This window comes from Pseudonaja textilis, chromosome 1 (genome assembly GCF_049901715.1).
Source record: "Pseudonaja textilis isolate UNSWEBS1 chromosome 1, rPseTex1.2, whole genome shotgun sequence".
NCBI lineage: Eukaryota > Metazoa > Chordata > Lepidosauria > Squamata > Elapidae > Pseudonaja > Pseudonaja textilis.
The window spans coordinates 284,365,812-284,393,320 of NC_141990.1; the positions used below are offsets into that span (position 1 = coordinate 284,365,812).

Here is a 27,509-nt window from a genome sequence, read left to right on the forward strand (position 1 = left end):
TAATCTAGATGTGATCTAATTATATTTAAAAAAACTAGCTGCAATAATTTTGAAATCATTAAATCAAATTTAAATTGCTTATTAAGATTGAGAATTATTGAAAATTATTCTATATTTGGTTGAAGTAAACACTATTAAATATACAATTTGTTTTAATATATTTAATATATTTCCTTCAACCTCTTAATTTGTTATGAAAAATAAACTTGCCCAATGGACAAATTTAATTTTTTTCACTATTGAAAAATAGATATAAAAATAGGGCAGCATTGAATTTACATGATAAAATCTAATTACTGCAAGTCAGCAAACGAATTCAACTACCTTTTTTGAAAGTGGACTAAATTAACTTTTCTTAGCTTTTTGACATTGTTTTACATTTGCATTCGGCCAAAATGCCGACTGAACAATCTAAAATTCACCGATGGCACCCATTCAGAGCAAAGCTCAAAGTACTGTATACACGATTTGCAAAACCTGCAGATCGCTCTTACGACCTTCCTGACTGAATTTTCACTCTTCGATTGCCTCTCTTTTAAAAGTCTACGTTCTTTTAAAATATACCACCGGTAGCATGCACAACTTCCTTGTTTCGTTGTACTGTCCGTGAAATTTACAGCTAGAAAGCCAGCCACCCTCTGCAGAGAGGTGCATCTCCCCAACAGTGGCAAATGCTCCACCGGGCTGTTTTGAATAGGCAGAAGTCAGCCAGGACTGGAGTTTGAATAAGCCTCGAAGCGGCGGGAGGCGATTTTATTGGTGAATTGAAAGGAAATCACCTAGGTGGCTGGCCGCCCTTCCGAACAGGCAGCGTTTGCCTTCCCATCCGAAGGAGGCGGGGGAGAGGAGCCCCTCGCTTTGCCCCCTCCCCACTTCTCCCCCACTTGCTTAGCCAGGGGAGCCCCCCGCTTCTCTTCCTGCTTCCTGCTGCTTCCGGGCCTCTTTCCAGCCGTCCACGTTGCACGGCGTCCCCTCGGCAATGCCCCTCGCTGGTGCACGGCGGAGACGGGTTTTTCTTCCAACCGCGAGGCACCCGAGGGCCCGGCCTGGAACGGCGCCAGGCCCAGCGATCCTTCGGAGGAGGCTCCGTTTCCTTCGCTTGACTCTCCCCGGAGTCACCTGGCCTTAAGCGCTCCCACACCTGTCACCAAGCGAGGGGCGCGCAGAGCTTCTTTCTGGTCTGGACGCTCTTTGGTGCCTTCGCTCCTCTCACGGAGCCAGGCTGGGGCTGGGCTCCTCCGCGCGCTTCTGCTCCCGGCGCGCCCCAGGCCGACCAGCCTCTCCCCCGCCTCCCCTCTTTTCACCTTCTCTCTCTCTCTCTCTCTCGCCGCCCCCCCGCTTTTTGGAATTCCTAATCGCGGGTGGCCTCTGTGATTGGCTGTTCGGTTCTGATCCCGCTTGGGCACCAGCCTGGGCGTATAAAAAGGGCCTGAGGCGGGGGCTCCCGAGCATTCCCCGGAGCGGGCACAAGGGACCAGTCACAGCATGACGGGCAAAGCTGGGGATGCGCTGGCCCACAGCTTGCCCGGTAAACCCCAAGCCCCCGAAGGCGCGCCTCCTCCTATGCCGGCCTCCGGTTCTAATGGGGCAGGGGCTGTAGTGGGGGGCTCTGCCGCAGGGGCCAAGCCTAGCTCGGGCCCTACAGCACCGCGCTGCACCGGCTTCGGCATTCAGGAAATCTTGGGCTTGAACAAGGAGCCTCCTTCCCAACCTCGCGCAGCCCTGGACTCCTTACCCGCCGGGCACCTGCTGGCGGCCCGCTCCGTCCTCAGCCCAGGCGGGGTGGGCGGCGTGGGCATGGGCTTGCTCAGCAGCGGCAACCTCCCGGGTTTCTACGCGCAGCCCACTTTCCTGGAGGTATTGGCCGATCCGCCCAGCGTACACCTGCAGCCGCTGGGCAGAGCCCCCGCGCAGCTAGACACCAGCCAGACGGCCAGCTCAGGTAGAGCTCTTGTGGCGGAACAGAGCAGTGGGGAGGAGGGCCCTGGGCCCGGGAGGAAGCTGGGGGACAGCTGGGAATCGCTATCCCGGGAGGTGAGATCTCTGTCCTTGACAAGGTGCTGCGAACCACTCCAGACAGACCTGTCTGTTGCAGCGGATCCCGAAGCGGCGATCGCTGCGCCCCCAGCCTATCCGGCAGGGTTTAAGAGTCTCCCCGATGCGCTTTTGAGCCAGCTCGATCTCATTTCAGACCTCCCCGATTTTGTCGGACGTGAGCAATTTTCGGCTAAGTGCCTTGCAGTCACACAATGTATCGAAATAAAATTAATAACACCGAGAGACGAAACGACGAGTAGTAGCGCTGTAGGAACCAAACCTCGCTCAAAGAACTCCTCTGCCTTTTCGGGACAAAAATGCAGCCGCGGTGCGGCTTGAATTGGCCTAAAACTCCCGTGTATAGTAATGGGCACTAAGGCAATAAGCATGAATCACTTGATGTCTTAAAATTTAAACCAAAGTAATACAAAGATAAATGCAGTAATGGTAAGCATTAAAATAACACAATGCTCCGGGAAATCGTTGGCGCGGTTAGTTTAGGGATCCCACCAAGAAATTTCCCCCTTGCTTTATTCTATATTCTTTTTCCAAAGTCCAGAGTTTTCTTTTCCCGACCTGTAAATACAGGGAAGATTAGAGGACTAAAAAGTTCCCTGAGAGATTTAGTTCCTACTTATCGATAGCGTAAAAAGGCTCTCTCTCTTCTGCATAACTTTTGCTTTCCCGTCTAGATCGTTCTTTCCGTTTTGTTTAATATTTTTAAAATCCCTAATGATTGACAAACGAAATCTCAGTGTGGGAGAATGGTCTGATTTCGAACTAGAAGCCAGGCCCAAAAGATGTGGAAAAAGTAGCTAGAAGACAGCGAGCGTCTCCCGACTGGAAGGGTTTACGGGGCGCCCGCAGGAAGCGAAATCCGATCAAACGAAATCCTCCCCACAAAAGCCCCGATCCGAGAAAGTTCGGACAAGGCCTGCGGGTGACAGCCTGACGTGTTTCGCGGAGCGGGGGGGAGAAACCCCCCACCCCACTCCCCAAAGAAGCAGCCCTCTCCATCGCTCCCGCCTTTCTGTCTTCAGATTCCGAAGATGTTTCCTCCACGGACAGAAAAATGTCGAAATCGACCTTAAACCAGAGTAAGAAGCGGAAGAAGAGACGGCACAGGTAAGGCAGCCTTCGTTTTCAAGGCCGGGATTTGCGCTTTGGGCCAGCAGGGCTTAGTTCCCCAGTCCCGGGACTTGCCGCCCGCCCGCCCGGTGCGCTTGCCGGGGTTTTGCTGGCGGGCCATTTCCATCTCTGCCTTTGGGCCTTGCAGCTCTGGGTCTTGCCCACCCCATAGCCCCCTCAGGTTCAAGTTGCTCCTTGTCGGTGGGGCTGGTGGGGTGGGGAGGGCGGCAGAGCGATGGTCTAGCAGTGTTCCAGCAAGTAGCGTCGCAGCCTCTTGTCAATGGATCCTGAACGATCCCTTGGTCTTCAGGTTTTACTCTGAAGCACAATTCCAAAGAAGGCAGGGGCTGCATTAGGGGCTAGATTTTCTCCAGCCAAGCTTTGCATTTATTTGTTCTCCTAACTTTTATTTGTTGAACCATCAAATCCAAACATCTCAAAGGGGGCCTGCCTATCTCTAGCGTTTTTCTTTCAGAGCTGCTGGAAGGAGCTGTCCAAAGGATTCCCATACACTTCACTTTCCCTAAAGCCATTAAGGGCTGTGAATAAAGCAAATAAATTAGTGTGCTAGAGCAGTTTACAAATCAAACTATTGCTTCACCCAACCGGATCAGCTTCTAATTCATGTTTACTTTTCTGTAAGTGCTCGGATTCTCAACAAGGGCATCACTGATTTATCCAGATTTTCTTTTGTCTGTAAAATACATTTAATTCCTCCTTCCCATTTGGCAAGGATGCTGATACTTTTTTGTGATTAGCAATGAAATACAATGTCTGAGGTGACAGGAATTGTAACCCAACCCATCTGGAGAATTCTAGATGGGAGAAAAATACCTGAAAATGTTCCTGAACAGTTTGGAGACTGAAAAAAAAACACATTACTGTAAAGCTGGGGGAATCACCCAAAGAAAAGTCTGCTCTCCTCTCTTACTGACTCAGACTCCCAAGAAGGACCTTGCCATTTTGCTCCCTTCCCTCTCCCCACCAAAGTAATCAACAAAACAAAAACCAGTGTTGGGCCCCCATTCTGCATATTGGTTCTGTTTTGTGTATTCAGCAGCAAGTCCACCTGGATATGATTTGGAAAGACTAATTTTGCTAACAAGCAGAATATCTGTATTATGTTAAATGTCCCCATGCAAGGCTGGCTGTAATGAAAAAAATAAAAAAGAATGGTTTATTTGCTTTGAGAATTACAACAATTGAAATTGCAACAAATAATACCCAGTTTTATTGATATATGAACAAATAAGGGCAGGAACTTTTCAATGAATTGGGCCAATATACAGGGATGTGCCTTCTATGTAGTAGATCATTGTTAGAATTCTTGCAGGGTTTATATTTGAGTCTAGAACGAATTGTTTCAAAAATTTGAGAATTTTAGTGTTGAATACGTTAATAATTCCAAGTATTTTTTAAAAAATACATTGTCTTCAGGAAATGTTCAAAAAGTAGTAGCAATGTGGAGAGAAATTACACCACTCTATCCTGAGCAAGAGAGGAGAGGTTAGCTATTATTATTATTTTTACAGAGTATCTGAAAGAATCTGTTAGAAACAAATTTTAGGACTATATTTCAAAAGGGTGGATTTTGCCTGTATTTTTTTGACAGAAATTCTATCGAAAGGAGCGGACAAATTTTAAAATAAAAACCCTGCCTTTTCTTGGGTTCTGAAATAATGCACAATAAAGGAAGCATTTTGTTTTGAGAGAAAGGCAATGAGGCATTACAGAAGCTTGCTCCTTCTATATAGGCGATCATTCTGGGAGAGCAAGGCGAGGCTGGGAGACAGCAGAACACAGATTTGATGGCAGAAGCAGCCCCTGATATGTTAGTATTATTAAGCTGATGGAAGTCTTTAACAATTTACATGTTAGGAGGTAATTTGGATATCTCTAGACAATGCTCTTGGGAAATATGTAAATATTTAAAAATCAATGCTTAATCTTTACAATCTTGGCTTTGATTTTTTTCTTTTTGAAGCAGTTTTTTTTTTCTTGGAAGGTTGATTTCATATTATTTTCCAATTTGTTTATATGCTTGTATGCGTGCTTAGGCACATGCAGACACCAGCTTTTATATAGGGATGAAAAACATTGAAATGCAGTTGGCTTCCATAATAGAGATGAAAAACATTGAAATGCAGTTGGCTTCCATAGAAGGTTAATCTTATAACCAGAGAATGTTTATGCTTCAGAAATTAGTCAGGATGTTTATTCCGTTTTGGAGCACAACATGATCCACACGTTTTTGGCTCTGCAGGTATCTCTCATCTCCTTCTGGAGCTGTGCTGCCATTTCTTTTCAATTCCAGGGGCTATTTTTTATGCCTAATGTGAGGAGAACTCCTAATTTAGGCTATTGAGATTTAGAAGAAGCATATCTTTCCTATGAAATTAATTGTTTTGAATGGTAAAATCACAGACTGAGGAATTAAGCTAAATTCCTGAAGATAGGTATTCTTACATTGTAAAGTGTATATTGTTTACAAATAAAATATTAGCAAATGAGGAAAGATTGGAGTTTCCAAATGTTAGGAAAGGAGATAATAAGGATGATGTTACATCATTAGTAACACATTGGTTACTTTACTCCGTCAATTAAGGATTGGAGGTAAAATAATTTCTTTTGAAAACATTTATGTGAACAATATTTTGCAAAAGCAGAATAATAGATGGATTTTGTCCTTGAAAACTTGAATGTTATCATAAAATCTGTTGTTCAGTGTCTGTTATACATAAGGAAAGCCCACATTGCTCCACTTCACAGCATTTACAGCTATATAACTAGATCAATAGTGGTAGAGTTTATGGAATCCTCTTGTTAGGTTTTGTTGCAGCACTATGGAACTCTTAATGAATGTTAATGCTACATTCCACAAAAGGAAATGATGACAATACTAATTTGGAACTGTTTTTTAATCCATATCTGTTATTAATTCAACTGCTTCTGAAGTACCTGGAACTAAATTGTGCCCATTATATTTAACAAGATGCCAAATTTTCATTTGAAAAACAAAAACAAAGCTGACTTAATCAGGAATAAATCTAAAGACCAATAGGAGTAGCTTTTATATTTGGTCTCACTATATCTGTTATATAGCTATTAACATTCACACTGGAACAGTTAGGATCACAGTGTACATGAGCAAAACCAGATTCTATTTATTATCTCAGAGAAGAGTATCTAAGAAGAGAGATGGTATGATGGAACCCACACGGTAAATGATAGCTGTTCAGAAATATTAGAAGTAGTAGATAATAGTATAGTGGTAAATGTATGTATCTCTCCTCCTTAAGTTTTTATGGAAAAGCAGATATTTTAGGTTTCTCCTCCTCTTCTTAAAGAAAACAATGTCTTTGTTTTCATAGAAACATTTGGTTAATTCCTGTTAGAGGGCAGGGCAAGAAACTATGGGTGGAAGCTTGTTAGAAGGAGACCCAACCTGGAACTAAGGAGAAATTTCTTAACTGTGAAAGCAATTAGTTTAGCTTGTTTCCTGGAGCTGTGGATGATTCATTGCAGGGGGTTTTGAAGAAAAGACCAGAAACCATTTGTCTGGGATAGAATAAGGACTTCTGCCTTGAGCAAGAGGATAGACTAGAAGACCTCTAAGGTCCCGTTTAGTTCTATAATTCTATTTCTATTTCCACAATAGTTACAGTTTGCACCTCCGCTTTAATGTACTTTATGGAAGGAGTGCAATCTAAGTCCATTTGTTTCAATCGTAACCCTCTATGACTTCAGTTTTTCCTCTACAGTAAATGGGAAGTCCATGGAGATTCTGTCATCCAGGTCATGGTTGTCCCAAAGGTGCTTTTTCAAGAGGCAACTGGACTTTCTGGTTTTTCTTTGAAGACATTTTGCTTCTTATCTGAGAAGCTTCTTCAGCTCTGAGGAAGTTGCCTTTTGAAAGAAAAAAAAGCACCTTTGGGATGGGAAAAGCCAATGGATTTTCTTTGGCATTCTTCATCCTAAGAATAACTATTTTATATAATGTATTCATGCTCTTAATTTTTCCTTCATTGCTGTGCTTTTTAAGTTTTTTTTCTTTCAACTTTTTTCATCAGTGAATTTTATTCCCTTTAGGACAATCTTCACATCCTACCAGCTGGAGGAACTGGAAAAAGCATTCAATGAGGCCCATTATCCTGATGTTTATGCAAGAGAAATGCTGGCTATGAAAACAGAACTTCCTGAAGATAGAATACAGGTAATCATATTGGTGTGAAATTCAATTCATTGCATGTCATGACTACTCGCTAATTTTTTTCAGCATACTTTGCTTTCTTTGAAGAGTGATATACTCTGTAAGATATGTCTTTTCCCATTTGATGCCAGTGAATTTGATAATGTGGGCTGCTGGATTATTATAATCCAACACATTTGGAAGGCACAAGGTTCAGAAAGTTTGTTTTAAAGGACTGTCTTGTAACTGATTCACCCCAAATCTCAAAGATAATGCTGAATTGGTGTGCTTTCATGTGTGCCTAAGCCTGTACTAATTGTTCAAGCTTTTATTAGTTAGACATTTTATATAAGAGGAAGCAATTCTTTTTGTATGCTGAAGATTAACAAAATGTTGAAATAAGTAGTTTTCCTTCAGACTTCATCAGGATTTAGGATGCATGCAAGTTCTGTAACTGCAAGGCTTTTAATCCAAATGGAATAAAAGTTAGGCATGTTGTCCAAAATAGTTATGAATCAGGATCAAGAGAGTAATAAACAATCAGGAAAACTAAGGAATATTAAAGGTATAGTGGTACTTAGAATAGTTGGATCAGCTTGGAAAATAGACCTTCATAAGATGGAGAATTGGGACTGGTTCTTCATGTTAGCTGTTTTGACATTGAGAAAAGTCGATACTGCAACTAGATGGTATTTTTCACATCCAGAGCTCACACATCCAGTTTTAATGGGAATAGAACACCTACGAGAAATGGGAGCTACTGGCTGTGATAGGAAACTATGCCTAAAGTGACCTTAGGAGCAAAGAATTGGTTAATATTTTGGTTCTTTACTAAATTCTGCCTTTTCAATACTGCACTTTAAATTAATTTTGTAGAAAGGTTTACTGAATAATAGAATAAGGCATTATTTCCAAAAAATTATGTTAAAAAATTAACATAAATGTTTATAAACATATGAATTTATCCTAATTCTTCATGATGGAAATAACAATTCATTCAGACTTTCTATGTTTTAGAGGCGTTCATAAACAGCCAAACATCAAATAACTTAGTATAGCCTGAGATTACAGTTTTCATATAGCAATATAGTTGCTTTATAAAATAATGGTTGATGAACAAAAAGGCTCAGCTCCGTTACATTTTGAACTAGGTTTCAGATGTCATCATATTGTAACACTTAATGGCATTCAATACTTGACTTCCATACTTATTTTGTTTAACAATTTAAACTACTTAAACTATAAATATTGCAATACATCACACGGCTAGATTTTATAAAGATTGTATAAAATGAAGTTGATACATCGTTGGAAAGTCTTGGGGTGCAGTTACATAATGGGATGGATCTACCCTATTTATTTTATGTAAGAATACATAATTTTGTTAGCATATCTTTCAATGCAGTTATAGCAATGGAATAGATAGAGCTTTCAGGCATCAGTAGAATTGAAATATAGGTAATCCTATGGTCTTCTGCATGCAAAAAACAATTCTCTATTATTGAGCCATATTCCTTCTACCTTGTTCTTTGCAAAGGAATTACTTCATCAAGAAATTATTTAAAAATGAATAACATGGCCCTTGACAGCCCCACAGATTTTTATAAAAAATAAAGGAAGTTTGTTATTTATATACAGTACATTAACAAAATTATATATTTTCTATGCAGCCCAAAACAATTCCTTTTCATTCATGGTGGCCCAGGCAAGCCAAAAAGCTGAACAACTATAGTTTATATAGACCGAACCATAGCTGGCTAAGCAAGACTAAGAGTTATATTCTAGATATCTAAACATTTTCTCATGAGGGCTTCCACCATTAAGTATTAATATATCATTGGCCTTTTTATTAGAATAACTGTGTGAAGACTACAGCAGTTTCCTATTCTTTACAATTGCATTCTTCATATATTTGCATATATTCTGCCATCCTTCTGCCCATTATATTTTGGGATCTCATTTTCCTATAGCATCCTCCAATTAAATGTGTAGCCAAACTATAAAACTGTTTACTTAAATTATGCACAATAAATCATCCCTTCTCCAGGTCTTTAATCGTTTGGTTGCTCTTTACTGAACTTCCTTCAATTTATCAATCTACCTGGCAACAAGAGATCAAGTGTGCAATGCAATACACCAAGAATGGAAAATGGAAGGGGACAGAAGAATTCTATCCTTGAAGTTCATTGATATTATCGAACTGATATTGGCTTATATCAGTTGAGATTCTAATATCAGTAATCAGATTGTACTTCATGTCCTTTTAACTCAGCAATTATTTTATATGGTATTAACACTTGCTGTTTTGGGTTATTCCCAATGACTCATGATAGAACTCTTTTGGCCAATGGGCATATTTGGAATTTTGAGAGAACGGTATCAGCTGCTGTGCCTGTAGTGCATAGCAAGGTTGCTTGCCCAATCACAGGGAGCATGGCATAGTCTGTGATGGTCCTGTTTTTGTCAGTGAAGATTGTAGATTTACAACTATGGGGACTGTGATCCAGAAGAGAAGCAGTAATCCCAGACCATTTGTATTGGCTTCTGAGAGGCTTTCCAGTTAATGCTTTATTTTGAGCTAACGTTGTAAATTACTGGGAGGAAATTACTTTTACCCAATTCTCAATTGTTAAGTTGTAGTGTTGGGGAAAAATATATTTATCTGAGCTAGCTTTCTAGTATTTTTAGCCTCAATATGCTTTAGGTAAGTGTAAAGTCCTTCCTTAGACACTAATTTAACAATCTCAGTGCTGAGCAAACAGTGTTGTATCACAAGTTACATAGGATACATAATTAGGCCTCCCTAATAGTGATTTTTCTAGGACCTTCCTCTCAAGGAAGACCTGTTTGAGCTCTGTTATCAGGTGAGATTATTTTTAATGATGAGAGAATGTGGATGCTGGAGAATGTGGATGCTGGATTCTATGTATGTTTGCTTTACTATTTCTGAGATATTTTAATTGACAGTGATACTTAATTTCATACTGTATTTTTTAAATTTATAGTACTATGGTTGATATTGTTATGGATGAAATATTAATTCAGAAATTAGAATGAGAAAAACCTCTTGGATGTTAGTTGGGGCATGTTTATTTGTGAACCATATATTAGCTTCAAAGAAATTTCTTTAGACTGAGAATCAATTCAGGAAATTAAATATAAAATAAATCAGGTTTTACTAATTCTTGTCATACCAAGGAAGATAATGCACGATCATTTGAGACCTTCAAGAAGAGATTGGACTGCCATTTGTCAGAAATGGTGTAGAGTCTCCTGCTTGGGTGGGGGTTGGACTAGATGACCTATAAGGTCCCTTCCAACTCTTGATTATCTGTTATTATTACCGATTCAGAAAAACTGGGGTGGATAATAATTGGCAAAAGGGATGGCAGACTTCCTCTAGCATTCCCCCCTCAATCCAGTTCATGTGTTTTGACTGCCTGAACAGCAAATGGAATCCAATCTGTAGAGCTCACACAGGAATGTTAGATTGTTAGGCAGGAGTGCAAATTATTAGTTTTTAAATTATTTATATTATATTTTAAGGTTGAGGTAAACATATCTGGGGGATTTTCTACTTTTGCTGAAATGACCTGATTGGCTTTGGGCACTATGATAGATCCCTTTATCCACTAATCCAAATATTCCGATTTCATTGCAACACTGTATCAAGAAGAAATACATATTTAACTTTAGGAAAAGGACTTTTACAATTGGATGTATTTGTTCTTCAGTGTTATTTTTTTTCACTTACTCTAACCTGTTTTCCTCAAATATGTATTTTCTTTCATCTATTATTCTTCGGGATACTGCTTGTATTTATCTGATTTGCTTAATAATATATCCATCTTCATGTTAGAAAGTGAAGCATGTTTTAAAGTTTTATACCAAAACTCACTTTTTCCTTTGTTAGAAATTTCCTTCCCATTATTCTTGGCCTGATATCAAATGTTAGTGTTTCTCATCCAGGTTTCTTTCATTATCAAAGGCACTAACATTATTAATGCATCTCAAAAAAATCAAGAAGTGTATTACAATTTATCTAACATTTTGGTGATGTTTTTAATAAATGAATCTGTAAAATTTTTTTTAATGTCAAATGTTAACTAGAATTGCAATAAGTGAATTTTGGATATACAAGTTTTAATTAAATGATGCTTTTTAGGTTTAAAATTGGAGACCTCACTGGCAGGAAAGGTTTAAACCACAGTGCCTAATGCTGTACTAACTTCCCTGTGCTTCTGCAAAGCAATAGGAATAAGAGCAACTATCTGTTTTGTGATCAGCCATGCAGACTATGTCCCTCTTTTCCTATACACATTTAACTTCATATCTTTTTATAGGGTCATAGAAAATGATAGCACAGTAAATATTGCAAATAACCTTGATACAGCATATGAATAGGGAGACACAATATATTTCCTGGTTTATATGACTTTTTGAAATCTCTGAAATAACACTCCAAATTGCGTATTTTCTAAACAAATCTAAATCTGAGCAGACGGGAAGGTTTGGAAACCACACATCTCAAAAACGTCTCATTTAAACTCACGTGTTTTCTTAAATGAGAAATGAAAATAACTGTACCTTTTACTGACAAGATAATTCTGAATAAGTAGGCTGCTTCTATGGAAATCCAGTAATAGGCTGTTGTCCCAACTCTCCCAATGTGCTGATGTGAATTTTAATTAGCATAGTTTCTGCAGTGTGTGTTGTGTGTGACAACATATTAGGCAAAACTAGACCTATTTACCATTATAATTTCCAGAAAAAAATAAATGGAATCTGGTCCAAAATGATTCAGTCTAATCAAATAACTGGGGTCTTTTTAGTAGTAGGAAGGGTATATTAATTTAGTAAAATGTACCTATTTGTATACACATATACAGTCAGACAATACACTGAAGATAAAAAGATCAAATCATAAGAGAAAGGCCAGCCAGTTAATCATGAGAAGAGCTTTAAACTAGGTACTACAACTGCTGTAAGAGAAAATTATAAAAGGACTTTGTTTCTGAAGAACGAGAATATGAAAGAGCCAGCAGCTTGGCAGTGTAACCTCAGAGCTGAATTTATTCGATTTCTATACTTTGGAAGATGGTTTAAGCGGAGGATTTATGGACTCCAGGACGAGCATAAGCTCCTTTCACTGATTTTGATTGGTTCCTTTATTTACCAAGAATCCCCAGGAATTGAAATGATAGAAGAGACGCCTTGAGTGCTGGTGGAAGAAGAAAAGCAAATTTGACTGAGTAGTTACGAACTCAAGCTCAATCCCATACAGTAGTGGAAGGTTTCCACTTCTACTCTTTTATTGCTTAAGCGACTTTTGTCTGGGAGTGTCCAACTCCGTTTTAAAACTCCTGCCTGGGTGCTGTGACTGTTTTACATGGCATTTTCTCAGATTTGAGAATCTTCGCTCCTCACAGATGGACTTTGTTCTGATGAGTAAGGCAAGGTCTTGCAATAAAATGGATGAAGCAAAAAGGATGGTGTTGTTTGCCCATTCAAGGTATCTTGCCTTTTGACCTCCCCTTGAAGGAATAGCTTCCAACTTGGGCAGTCCTCCTGGATGGGCACATAAGGGCTATGGTCAAAGATGTCTTTGTTGAGCTTCAGTTGGTTCACTAGTTGTGGCCTTATCTGAAGCATGAGGGCTTTGCTGTGGTAGCTCATACCTTCATCACCTCTCATTTAAGCCCACCAGGAAACGTCAGCTGATTCAGAATGCAGAGGTTTGAGGGTGCTCATCAACATATTTCACCAGTGCAAAAAACTCTGCCCATTGATTCACTTAATGACCATATGATGCAGTTAACAATCACATGATTTAATAACCATGGTGACTAGTTGTAAAAAATCATAAAACTGAATATGAGTATGTGGTCCCTTGACTTGGGACTGCAATATCTTATGACTGAAATTCTAGGCTCTTGTTGTCATAAGTTGAAGACTACATGTACAAAAGATCTAATGGTGTTCAGACTAGTGGAGAAGGACAATGATTTTATATTTTTAAGAAGAGACAACCATTTGTCTGAAATGGTATAGTATTTTCTGCCTGAACAGGGGCTGGACTAGAAGGCCTCCAAGGTCCCTTCTAACTCTGTTAGTCTGTTGTTCTCTGTTATTTATAGGATAGGGCTTATAGGAACTTGTTGTAATAAGAGACATTCCTTAGATTTCAAAACAGAAAAAGAAGAGGTAAGTTTCAAAAATAAATGTAAAGCGATTAGAACATAGCAGAATGTCAAGGAAAAGGTTTTCCTACTCCATCCTTAAGTTAATATGAACTAAATAGTCTGGTATTACATAACACAACACTTTACTTTTCTTATGCTGTTGCTACTACTGATCTCCAAAGCTTACTGAGGGAGCTACAAGAAAGCACATGGACTTTCCTAAATGATATATGCAAAGGAAAAGTATATACTGTGTAATGAAGGAAGAGTTATGCATTAACTGAATATTCAAACTCCAAAAATCTATGGATTATGTGATAAAAAAGAATTTGAGAACCTTTGGATATCAGTTTGGCCCTCTGGTGGTGGACCTGAGATCACTGGATATCAATTTGGCCCTCTGGTGGTGGATCTGAGATCACTGGATATCAGTTTGGCCCTCTAGTGGACAAATTAAGTAAACACATGTCAAAGTCCTATTCAGTGTATTATTTTAAGTTTTCTGCTGAAATGTTCCAAGGATGCTGAATGTAATCTTCTATTTATAAGCAAAGAAAGCTGCAGTTAATTCTTTTTAAAAATTGGACTATTGATTTAAGAAATGTTAAATCTCTTTATAAATACTGTAAAACTAATCTAAACTAAACAAACTAGAAACAATGTAAAACAGAATAACAAATATATTAAATATAGAATCAAAATAAAATTTTAGCAGCAAATGTAAAAAGGCAAGTTACTAAAAGAACACACAAAACACATCACATTAGAATCTGGTGTACAGTGCTGCAGAGGAGAAATTATTCCAAAATACAGAAATCATAGTACTAAAGGTCAGTCTCTGAGTTAGTGAAAAACAAAAGCTGGAAGCTGCATACAGAATATATATTAACTTTGGAGTAAGAGCCCTTCATGTGCAGAACATATAAAAAGCAACCAGCATTATAACCTGAAAAAATGTAAGATGGTATATGTCCAAATACATACTAAATAAAATAGAAAAATGCTACTCGCAGTCTTCACTTCATCTAGGAATAGCTTCCATTTGTGTTTATAGAATTAAATGCCTGCTTAAATTTCAATAGTAAGCAAAGTAAGGGTTAATATCTTTTTCTTACAAGTTTAAAGAGATATCTTGAATTTTTGATTATAACAGAGTGGTAAACTGGATTGCTGTGATGAATGAATGTCTGATACAGTTTGAGGTAACAAAGGATTTGTAAATAATGCTTCATGCTGTATTTTCTCTAGATTAGATCTATCCCTAAGCCGGGATGTCAAACTCATGGCCCACGGGCAGGATGCATCACATGCTGACCCCTCCCCGGCCCGGTTTAGCGAAGGGGGAAAAAGTCCCAATATGTCATGTGATCCTGCCATGACGATGAGAGTTTGACACCCCTGTCCTAAGGTGTTTTATCATAACTTCCATTTTGAAGGAGAGTTTGGTAGATTTGGTGGGCCTAATTTTGGAAGGAGATATTAACCACATATATTTATTATACTGGACATTATTTACATTGACAAACAATACAACAAATTTTAAAACAGTGCAGTGGGTTGTTTTTTTTAAAAAGGAGTCATTTTGTTGTTCAAGAAAGTGGCAAAAAGGCATCACTTTTTAAACAGGATATAAGTATTAATTAACCCTAATTCAACAGAAGTAGATCAGTTTTCTTGCAACAGACGTTCTTCCTTCTATGGACTTGCTGAACTTTTTAAAAAAGCAATATAATTATTTAGTTTCTGCTGCTTATTGATTTTAAACCAGAGATTTATACCAGTTATATTTATATTACTTTAAACAGTTTTTGAAGGGGTGTCTATCTGCATGCTATATGTATGCATATCTGTATGTGCTAACTTTAGTATTAAAATTTTAATTTTCTTTTCATACATTGCAATCTGTCACAACAGATTAATCATGCAACAGATATAAATTCCGTATGTATACAGTATATAAAAATTCACTTCCTGTGCTAAGCAAGACAGTACTCTAGAATAATTCCTATTTCCAGGAGCGCTGTGACATTTTCTATACTTTAAGTTTAAATATGCAACATAGCCTACTGGTGTATAATCATCATGCCCATTGAATTTCTGTTCATAAATAAGGCCTACAGTTAACATTATAGCTATTCAAGTTCTGGGGTCATAAAAATAAGGCTAGATTTATAAATAATGGCTGTCAGAAGAAGCTCTTCTTGATATTTTTAAAGGACATGGCAAATGAATGGAATTGGGAGAAACATTCCATCACTCTGACAAGATCCAGAATCAATACCTTTTGCTCTGAAATAAGCAGGAAAGTGTACCTGATTCATTCCATCAATGGAATTTATCCCTTAATACAGAGCACTTCTCGCGTCTGAATTTGTACACTGATAAAACAGGAAAGAAAACATATAGTACTGGATAATGTAAAATGTCATTGCATGGAGCCATCTAGCGGACAAGACGAAGACAAGAAGAAGAAATACTATATGGAAGTCTGATGGGAAGGGCTGAGTGAAGATTTCTGTGCGGACATTTTCAGATGAGAAAGCATTTTTATATGAACTCTTTTGTAAAGCTCTTATAACTTTTTTATTAATTAGAATACCAACTTTTTTTTAAACATGCATCTTCTGGTAGCTATTCTATAGGCATAATAATCTACACTCAGATGAGAATACAGAAGCATCCAATATACTGTACGTCCATGCAACAAATATATCTAGATTGGCATTTTCAGTTATACTATTAAAAATAAATCAATTTAATTACACATATCATTATATGGAACAAAGTGGATACAAACACAAATTCATGTGTGCATTAACTATGGGCATGTGAGTCTGCTTACATATTCAGATTTCACTATACCTGATATGCATAAAAATATATCAAATGAAATTCACTACAATTGCATTTAATTTCTTCATAAACTATTCAGTTGTAATAGTTTATTAAGCCACATGGTAAATTATATCCTTAAGTCTTACTTTTCTGGTTAAATGCAGATGTGTATAATAGACTGTTCCTCCCTATTCACAGTTGTATTGTCTTATTATCACAGGATGATCACACATAAACAAGAGTAGTAAATTACCACTTGCTCAATGATTGTTCCTATTTTTGCTATGTATATGAATAAGATGGGTAGACCTGAAGAGAATTTTCTTTGAGATTGGAAGGCAATTTGAAAGACATGACATTTTAGGTATATATCCTTTTTTCCTACAATACAGGGGATCCTCAATGTACGACCACAATTGAGCCCAAAATTTGTGTTGTTAAGCGAGAAATTTGTTAAGTAGTTTTGCCCCATTTTATGACTTTTCTCGCCACATGTTAAGTAAATCACTGCAGTTGTTAAATTTGAAACAGGATTGTTCAGTGAATCTAATTTTCCCATTGACTTTGCTCACCAGAAGCTCACAAAAAAGGGATCACATGACTCCAGGACACTGCAACCGTCACAGCTGTGAATCACTTGTCAAGCATCCAGATATAATTCATATGGCTGTGGGGATGCCAGAATAGTCTAAGTGTAAAAAACGGTCATAAGTTACTTTTTTCAGTGCTGTTGTAACTTTGAATGGTCACTAAACAAACTATTGTACATCGACAGCTACCTGTATATGCACAACCACTGCTGCTCACACAAACAGGTTCCTGGGTTGTCTCCAAGCCTCATTGAACTAGATATTACCCTACCCAAGCTCTTTTGAAAATTGTTATTACCTGTGATGACTAAGCAGCTTTAGCTTAAAGTTTTTTTTATATGAGCTCAAGATTGTTCACAATACTTAAAGTGAGAACTATAGTATAATAACAGCAATAATTGAATATAAACATTAGTTCTCAATTAAGGCAATATCCCTCATGAAATCTTTAAATAACTGATCTCTTTCTCCGCAATAGGAAAAAGTAAGATATAACTTATTTCCAATAATATGTTTTTGGATTACATTAAAAGGCAGCAAAAACTGTGAAATAATGTATTAGTAAGAATATTCTGCCTCAGATATCTTAGCCTAGTTAGACCCTAGTTAAATCACTGTCATGATCCAAGAGTTACAATCAAGTAACATTAATTTCTACAAATTATTCACAGTCCTTTGCTACTTTGACAATTCTAAAATATTTCAGTTCTAATTGCTTACAATTACAATTACTTATCAGTACATTTTTGATATTGCATTTATAAGAATGCTTATTTAGGAATAAGAATTAATGCTTATTTAGAAATAATATCAAATTGATCATATGATTAGTGTACAAATATCCTTCCTATCCTTATTTAACCCAAGTGCACAAACTTTTCACATACTGATTGCTGTAACAAAGGAAATACAGGTTTAAATATGAGCATGATATGGTAATGGTGACCAAAAAAATACCCAAACGAAAAGTCACCAACTGATGTTTGATCTGTGTTTCCTGTAACTTTCAGGTAAGCATAATTTTGCAACCTTATTTTAATATCCAATCGGCAGTGCAATTCAATAAAATGTATGTGTATAATTATGCATTTGGTTAATCTCTGGGGGCTTTCAATGGGGAGGGGTGTCCTCTACTCAAAATCTCTCTTACGAGAATCCCCTTTGAAGTCTCCTCCAGCTACGACCTCCCTTTCTCCGGGGACTCGTCCTACTCCACCCTGCCTGATTCTGCTGCCGCCCAGCGGAGTCATCACAGGGTTAAGCTGTCAGCGCTGTAATGTTAAACAGGTGTCAAAGGCGCTTCGATATATCTGCAGATTGAAATCAAATTCTTTGCTGTATAAAAAGATAAATTACCCAGGCGATTCCCGCCTCGGCCCACTCATCAGGACAGCGCCAGACGGAGAGCAATTTTTTTTTAATGTGCTAACGACCTAATCAAGCAATCAAGTCGGAGAAGATTGCTGAGTGACCCCCCGAGCATCCATCTGCCAGCGAGCCCCCACCATTCATTTCCATTCCGCCGGGGACTGCGCGTGCCTACCCTGGAAAGGAGAAAGAGAGGAAAGGGAGGGAAACGACGGGGGGAGGGGGCCGCTTAAAAAAAAGCACCCCTAAACAAATTAACACCCAATTTTCTAGCTTAATTAGTTAAATGAGAAAAAGCTGGTGGCTGCGGTGTGGGGCTATGCTTGCCGCTGAAGGGAGGGGGTGGCTGTCTCGCGGAGAAGCGAGCGAGAACTTCACTACCGCCACGGCATTAATTAGCGCGGGTCAATGGCGCCGATCCCCAGGGAGCAGCCGCTTTAATTTCCCGTGGTATTTCAGTGCCTGAGGCCCATCGATTCAAAGTGAAATTAACTTATTTTTCAATCAGGCCTGGGCTGCCCCTGGAGCTGACTCTTCCTTTACCTCCTCCTGAATAGACCGCGAGCAATTTTTCATCTCAAAGCTGAGGCTTCTCTGAGGCGGGAAAAAGGCGAGGGGAGAGGAACTGCGCGCCCCGTGCCCTCCCCTCCCCAGGCGCTAATAGATTTCTGCTAGGCTCGCGGCCGAAATGGTGGAAGCGTTGGTGCCGCCAACGGGATGTGTCTGCGCTACCCAAGAGGGTTAAAAACCAGCCGACTAGAAGTTTTTCTTGCATTCCCTATATAGCCGACCCGTCCTCACTTTTCCTTTCTCTCTTTCTGACCTCCGTTAAATAGAGGCAAAAATCCAGGCCACTTGCACAAAAGGCATAATGAGAATTAATTATAGTCCTGCACTGAGCCATCAGACTCTGTATTATCATACTGTGGAAATGGATGGGAAAGTATGCACCATTTTACTTAGACCTTGTATGAAGTCAAGACTGAGATTGCACTAAGTCCATTGGAATTTGCAAATCACATTCAGTTCCATCCTGGGAGTGTCCATATATGAAGTGAGGGTCATTATAATATTGGCATTTACCTTTTTGAACAGAACAAAGAGATATTAAGGGAAGTTATTTGTCTAATGGCATTATTTTGCCCAATTTTGCAAAAAATTAATCAGATTTTGGCAATCTGCAACAAACTACAAGGCTGTGCTAGTTGGGGAGGATATGTGAATGGCAATGAGTTATGGAAAACAGTGAAATTATGGTTGTTTGATTAACCATCTGTATTTAGATTAGAGTATTGTGAACTCAGCTGTTACATTTTACTTTCTCATCCAAAGTACACTGCAAATTGAGTTGAGCAAACCATGCTTCAGTTAATTGTGTCTATCTTCTCTTCAAAATACCATGCCCCCATATGCAGCTTTTACCTTGTTCAGTCAAAACAGGCTTTGGGGAGTAGGTTTGCAAGTAAATGTAAAAATAAAAGCTATTAAAATATCTAGCTGTATTTGGTGATGGCAGGGAGAGTGAAAAACTGTGCCATATGTCTGACTGGGAAGTTATTGAGGGAGCGAGGGGGAGAGGAAGGAAGGATAAATAGATAAATGGAATGTTCTAGGCTCAGAAAAACTGTTGTGTACAATTCCATTCTCAATCAGGCTAAGTGATTTCATCTCATTCTCAAAGAATGAAATGGTCTTAAATAATCTTTAGGGATACTAGTTTTAAAATACAAACAACCCTTCACTGGACTAGTCAGTGCCTTTTATTCTGTTTTATGTATTCATCTATTTAAATTTGACTCATTAGGGTGCAGCAAATAAAAATTATACTTATTAAACAATCTTTCTTATTGCAGGTTTGGTTTCAGAACCGACGGGCCAAATGGCGAAAGAGAGAAAAATGCTGGGGAAGAAGCAGTGTAATGGCAGAATATGGCCTGTATGGTGCAATGGTTCGTCATTCCATCCCACTGCCAGAATCCATACTGAAATCAGCCAAGGATGGCATAATGGAATCCTGTGCTCCTTGGCTGTTGGGTAAGATCTCAGTCTTGAGAACAGATCTATATTTTGTTATAGCCAGAATCCCTGGCAGGGTTCTGACAGAGTGGAAGGGAATTAAAGTAGCATTTCCTGATACTGTGCCCACTATGTGATTTGGATTACTAGCCATGATGGAAGGTAGATAATGGGTCCTTAGGCTAACACACCTGGAAGATCTGTTCAGAAAGTTTGTATTGTGTAAAATAGGTAACATAGCAGAGGTGGTATTCAGCAGGTTCTGACCAGTTCTGGAGAACCGGTAGTGTACATTTTGAGTAGTTTGGAGAAATAGCAAATACCCCCTCTGACTGGAGATTTTACAGTATCCTTCCCCTGCCACGCCCACCAAGCCATGCCCATAGAACCGGTAGTAAAAAATTTTTAATCCCAGCGCTGTAGCATAGGAAAGAAATATCTAAACATGGATTACTTATAAATATAAAGCTCCACTGTGGCCTCTCTACTGAATATAGAGGTTGCACAGATCAGCAGATATGTCTACCATAATGTCTTTGCTAAAACATTCTTCATATTTTCTCAGCAGTTTACCACGTGGTAAACTGTTATTATGGTGAGAATCCCCTGCCAGATGATTCATGCTGGCTGAGAATATAAACGTTTGATAACTTTGGGCAAAAAAATTGGAGATTCTTTAAAGATTTTTAGAAGCTTTCTAAATCAAACAATAGTAATCACAGATCATGTAATAAATATGTTTAAGGGTTTGGATAGATTTATGCATATAAGTTGACCTTGACTTACAACCATTCATTTAGGGACTACTCAAACTTACCACAGCACTGAAAAAAAAAGACTTATGACTGGTTCTCACTCTTATAACTATCATATGCCTCACAGTCAAATGATCAAAATTTGGGTGCTTCGCAACCAGCATGTATTTACTATAGTTGCAGCATCCCGGGTTCATGTGATTGCCATTTCCAATCTTTCTAGCTGGCTTCCAACAAATGAAGTCAATGAGGGAAGCTGGATTTGCTTAACAAGTGTGTGATTCATTTAACAATTACAGTGATTTGCTTATCAACTTTGACAAAAAAGGTTGTAAAATTGGTGTGACTCATTTAACAACTGCCTTGGAAATTCTGGTCCCTGTCATAAATTGAGGACTACCAGTGTAAGAAGACCTCTGCTGGATCAGACCAAGAGTCTTCCTAGTCCAGCATTCTTTTTGATGTCTCTGGTAATTTACAATCAAATCTTGAAAGCAATTGCATTCATAAATTCCAAAATTCTTGGTCAGCTTTGGTATTATTTAAGAGGAGACCAAAAGATAAACATCTCTTCTCCACTCTTAGGCCTTCCTTTCAGGAGCACCCTGGCATGGCACATTAGTGGCTGGAGTGTAGTCTGATCAGTTAGATGGTAGTCAGATGAAAAGTCCATTCTCAACTGTTGATTGTGCATAAAAAAGCCTTTTTCCCTTCTCCCTTCTGTGTGCCAAGCACGGTGGAGGCTCAGCAGTAAACAAACCCTCTATACAAGTAACTTAACTAGGACAAATTTGCCTGATATTTTAAAGCTATTTATAGTAGCCGGTTTTCTCATGCACTCCTGTTTCTTCCTTAGCTTTTCTTTTCTGCTTTTCCAGACTAATTCTTCAAATTTAACACCTGGTTTCTTATAAATGTACTGCTTCATTCTTCAGTCTACAAGAAACTGAGAATTGAAAAGACAGGGGTGGATGGTATATATTAGGGAAAGAAAAGCAGCCTGCAGGGGTTAACATTTCCCACAAGGTTTTGTTTCGCATACAGATTCACTTCTGTATTTGGTGAAACTCTGCAGCCTAATGGAATTAGGGAGTGCTGTCTCTTTAGTTTCCTCTGCCCTAGTCCACTAAATTGCTATCTTAGAAATCTTTGTGTTTCTTTATAAGCATAGATTCCTTTTGTACCCTGCTTTTAGCACTATTTAAGGACAGTTTATCCCCACACAGGATGTTTCTTCCTCCTCCAATCTAAAATATGCAGATTTGACATCAGGGTTCAGATACAAAGATAAATATATATAGGTGGAACACTGGTGTAAGTTTTTCCTCAAGCCTGGCTGTTTCTGTCAGAGAATTAGCTGGAGGTCTTCCTCATGCAGGGCCCCTTCATTGGGCTCTCTGTGTGACTGCTGTTTGAAGCAAGGCTTTCTGCTTTTCCTTAATTCTGGCCTTTCTTTATCTTTACTGTTTTCAGTTCAAGATGGCTTTCCCATGCCCAGGCGCTTTTCTAAACCCGAATACCAACAATTCTTTTTAGGGATGCACAAAAAGTCTCTGGAGGCAGCGGCTGAGTCAGGAAGGAAGCCGGAGATGGAACGCCAGGCCCTGCCCAAGCTTGACAAGAGTGACAAGGAAGAAAGGGGGCCAGATTCCAAAACTACCATTTCCCAGGAGGAACTCAGAGAGAACAGCATTGCTGCCCTCAGGGCCAAAGCCCAGGAGCATAGCACCAAAGTCCTGGGGACCATCCCTGGAGATCCTCCTACCCCAGTCAGGAAGCCAGAGAAAGAGGAAGAAGCAGCCACGGCAGAGGATGATCGGCAAATGGAAAAATCAGATTTATTACAAGAGGATGAAAAACTGGTTTAGAAGGAAGGGATGATGGGAAATCAGCCATCTCCTTGAAGACTGACTTATCTAGCTTCAGCCTCCTCTCAGACTAATGGGGTCCTTCCTTTAGTCCCTATTCACCTGAAGGGTGGATCCACTTGGTCTCTATACATTTCAGGAAATCACAGGCTAAGGCCATCTTATGTTGGGTGTGTTCAGAGACTGATTCCCCCAGGAGCATATTGCCCCTGCAATCTTTATGCTCAGGAGCCCTTGGGCTCTGCCTCCCTCCATTTCAAGCAGGGAGAGGGAGGTGGACATTGAATACCTTCAAGTTCAGTTTATTACAATATTGTCCCCCCACCTGCTATTCAGCCTCCATTACTCCATTTTCACTTCATCTTTAAAAATAGTCATCTCATTATCTAGATTCATACATTGTGATAAGACATTGCTTTATTTTAACCATGGTGTTTTGAATAAGCTTCAATGTTTAGTTTTGCTGTCACTTTTAAGATATATACCTTAGTTTACAAATCACAATGTTTGATTCAGACAACATACTAAGCCAAAGCAAACGAACCATATAATGGCTTACCATGCTGTCTGTACTCAATGATCAAAATAAGTATTTTTCTCCTTGACTCGGTCAGGTTGTTAGTTTTCCCAGAAGAGGATAAAAGGCTTAATTATGCATATTTATATTTTCATTTAAAACTGCCCATTGTCTGACATTAAGGCTATATAATAAAGGAACCACTCTTTTCCCAAAATAAACCCAAAATTAAAAATTGATCAGGTGGCAACCCTACCTCATACTGAGTGTGTTCATGATTATCAGCATTGTTGATTTAAGAGGTTCAGCTGCCCTATTCTATTAACGCAATGTGAACCTTGCCTAATATCTAATTTTGGACTGTTTAAAGTATCCAGATGTAGCTTGTCACAGCCTGCCTTTGCTTACTATCTTGAAATAAATACGCCATTTTTCCCTAGAGCATTTCAGGAGAAATCATATCAATAAAATAAAAGATACTTGTAAAACACTGAGTTGATTCCAGTGAAGATGTTCCATGTATTGTAAAGTAATTATGAATTGCTATGGTTGGGAATGGAGCGCTTAGGGTACCAAGACTATCTGGGTGCCATATTGTGTAACTCAGATCCCAGCCACTTTTCCCAATCTTTTATGTTTAGCTTTAGATAGGGTAGTTGATGGTGTGAGAAATGCATCTAAGAGATAAATTCCAGTTGTTATACTTGATATTCAATATCCCTAAGTGACTGTGAATAATGACTTAATTAAGCAAGAGTGTGGTTTCATCTGCTCTTGAGCCTGGATAGCTTCCTTATGGTTCATAAATTCAAGTCAAGAGGTAGAGAGTAAGACTGATGGTCACTTACCTCTAGTAGTGATGTTTCTTGAGAAAGAAATTTTCACTTGCAGTTTTAGAAACCTATTAGTACTGCATTGTGTTTACATTAATATGAAAATTTTATCAGAAGTGTTTGATCATCGTGATCATTAACTATCTTTGCTTGGTGTTGCAGTCAGCAAATGGTAAAGATACAATCACAATACTGTATTATCAAATACTTATAATCAGTTTATGGTCATTTAAGTAATAATATGTCAAGTCATGTACACATTGCCTAAGAAGCTCAATTTTCTTTTTCAGCGAAGGCCCAGGATAGCAAGTCCCCATTTTTATTTATCTTTATTTTTGACAAGAGCTGTTTTATTTATCATTGATTTTCCTTGCTGATATAATCCCTTTCTATGTCTCCCAGTTATCTGGTGTTTTAGATTATAACCCATGGTGTGTAAATATTGTATATATGGTAAGAAAAGTTGGTATTTGAGGTGTTTAAGATAAAAAGCTGTAACAACTAGTCTTTGAAATTTGTGATTTTGTGCCATTTTTCTGTAAAGATGTAAATCAGAATAAATCCAGACTGAAGATGAACAAGAATGATGCTGCAGTATAACTAATAAGTGCTGTTTAGATATTGCAACACAGGCAGTATCTGAATCAAATAAAAACCTTTTTATGGCCTTTAGGCCACAATTGGTTGTGTCTCAGCACGAGACAAAAACTACTAATACAAAAGGGACATTTAGAAACAGCACATTAGTAACTCTGTAAAAAGCTTCAAAGAGGTATTTGATTAGTATTGCTATTTTTCTGGCTGCCTATGTATAACAGAAGCTTAAAAGACTGAAGTTTTTAAGAGAAACCACCAGTTTAGATGAATCCACCCTGACTTAATGCTAAATAAGATGTACCACTTCCAACATTTCTCTTTAAGCACTGAGGAAGACTGCATTATTTCCAACACTTGAATCAAAGTGCCAAGACACATTGTGTCCAGTTGTGTCCATTCTGAATTCTTAAATCAGGATGAAAAAATACCAAAAACAAAAATCAAGATTATTTCTCAAAAACAGCCTGTGAATTTGTTAAACTTTACTATCCTTACTAATATTAGAGGAAGTCACTGGGGACAAATTCATCAGCCACTATTACTTCAGTACCATAAATAAGATTAAACATAAAGATGCCAGAGAACAGCTGACTTTTAATACTTTCCCATCATATTGCAAGCTGCCTCTTTCTCCAATACCTTGTTCATCACTTAGATTTACAGGAAAATCTGGTTGAAGGAGCACCAATAATAGTCTGGTAATGTTTTGAAAATGGATTACTGAATTCTAATATTACTCCCTTCATCATTCTTGCTATTGGAGGAGAGGGTAGATACAGAGTCACTGATTATTTGTTCCTATTGTGTTTTGATGTTTTCTGTGTCTATATTTGCATTGCATAATGGATTTTTTTTCTGCTCAAAAGCTTTATACATGACTTTTGAATATTTATTTTCCATAATTATAAATATTGAGTTCCTACTAGTTACTAATCCCATCTAGATTATTTAATATGTTGAAGCATTACATATTCCAGAACCATCTATGAATACTTTCCTTGTTATTAAGAGTGTACAAGTGCATTAAAAAGTTACACTTTTAAATTCCATGAAAAGCTACATATTCTGTATTTCAGTTCCATTGTTTTCACCTCACATCTTTAATGCTTATAGTTTGCTCTTTTGATTAACTTTTTTGGATTTTTGTTCAAATTGGTTATGCAAAATACATAAAGTAATATACGTAAGTATGTAGAGAAGAATTTGAGTATTTCTCTGGATCAGTTATTCTGTTTGCTATACATTAGCTTAAATCACTGGAATTATTGAAAATTAAAGAAGGCCTTATGTTTTTACACCATTATTTAACTACGTTAGATTAGGATTGTTTAGAGATAGATGTATAATGATAAAGAGCAAAATGATTTTTGCCTTTTTTATTTATGAGTGTGTTGCTGTTATATAAATGATGCTTTTTTAAAAAACAAATATTAAATCTTAGTATTCAGCTGTCAGTATTTTAATAAATGAAATAGGGAGATAAAATGACCTCCATAACCTGGGCTCAAACTTTAGAATATCTTCATTCTGCCTTTTTGCTTGCTCTGCTCCTCTCATAGTGCCATAGTGCTCAACTATACAAGGCTAAAAAGAATATTGTTAAAATTACTGTCTGATTCTCCTAATTAACGTTATTGTATGTTTTTGACCTTAATGTGGGGGTTCGCAAACTATGGAGCAAATCTGGGGAAGAAGGGCCATGAGGTTGCAGACCAAGCCAAAACCTCTCCATCTTGTCCAGTTAGCTTTCCAGGTTACTCACCCACTGGTGACCCAGAGATGCTGGAGGAGTTACACATGGCCACCTAAGGCCAAGAAAAAGCAGTCCTTGTGAAAGTAGCCCTTGCTATAGTAGAGCCTTTAGTAAGTAAACACAGTCTGAGAGGACTCCTCCAGATTTGCATGTTTTCACTGGAAGCATAACGAGGACGGATTACTCCCAGGAAATGGAAAGCTGTATAGTTGGAACTTTGCTGGGAGATGTGGGATCCTTATCTGCTCCACTCTTGGTGGTAGTGTGAGAGTGGCCCTACCCAATCCAGACGGAAGCAATGCTGACTGCACTCTATTAACTGCTTCACCCTGGATGTGGACACTTGTCTTCTAAAGGAAAGTGGAATGAAACAAGTTGCATCTGCCATAAATTCTGTGAATTGTGGAAAAAAGCAGCTGCTGGATGATAACATCAACTTTGGAGAACTGATTGGCTTGCTGCTGCTTTTTCATTGAGGTCCTGGGTCTATGGCCCTGCAGGAAAAGAGTATCATCCCTATCTTTCTGTGTAAAACTGGGGTAGTTTCCCTGATAGAAAGGATACCGAGCTAGAAGGATGCTGTGCTGTCCCTGCCCCTGGTTATGGTTAAAAGGCCTGGAAACCTTGGCCAAAGTTGGGGTTTCCCACACCCATTCCTTGCTGCATTGCTCTTGGTTATCTGGAATTGGAGAAGGCATTAGAATGGATCTCCTCCATAGATGGTTAAAAAAAAGTAAGATGGTGGCCATAACAGTGTGATCTAAGTTCCACCAATTTTGTTTGTGTACTACACACAAAAAACAGGCTTGATCACACTGTCATGGCCATCATCTTGACTTTT

At 38.5% G+C, this 27,509-nt stretch overlaps 1 protein-coding gene and 1 long non-coding RNA gene across 5 annotated transcripts; one reads left to right on the plus strand and one right to left on the minus strand.

The window, feature by feature from the left end:
* The first annotated feature begins 1,435 nt into the window (after window positions 1-1,435).
* VSX2 (visual system homeobox 2) lies at window positions 1,436-26,210 on the plus strand. Of its 4 annotated transcripts, none has more exons than XM_087921940.1 (6): window positions 1,436-1,942; window positions 3,078-3,162; window positions 5,429-5,500; window positions 7,255-7,378; window positions 20,183-20,363; window positions 22,574-26,210. In XM_087921940.1, exons 1-6 carry the CDS (start codon window positions 1,486-1,488, stop codon window positions 22,966-22,968), a joined length of 1,314 nt encoding a protein of 437 aa, XP_087778066.1. In that variant the 5' UTR covers window positions 1,436-1,485; the 3' UTR covers window positions 22,969-26,210. The 4 variants fall into 4 exon arrangements, with proteins under 4 accessions (XP_087778066.1, XP_087778067.1, XP_087778068.1 ...); XM_087921941.1 differs by having other exon boundaries at window positions 22,637-26,210; XM_087921942.1 differs by lacking the exon at window positions 5,429-5,500 and having other exon boundaries at window positions 1,437-1,942.
* Window positions 18,120-19,375, minus strand: LOC148128236 (uncharacterized). Its single transcript, XR_015741530.1, has 2 exons — window positions 18,873-19,375; window positions 18,120-18,271 (listed from the first exon to the last, which is right to left on the minus strand). It is a non-coding gene; the product is annotated as an uncharacterized LOC148128236 (long non-coding RNA).
* Window positions 26,211-27,509: the final 1,299 nt, after the last annotated feature.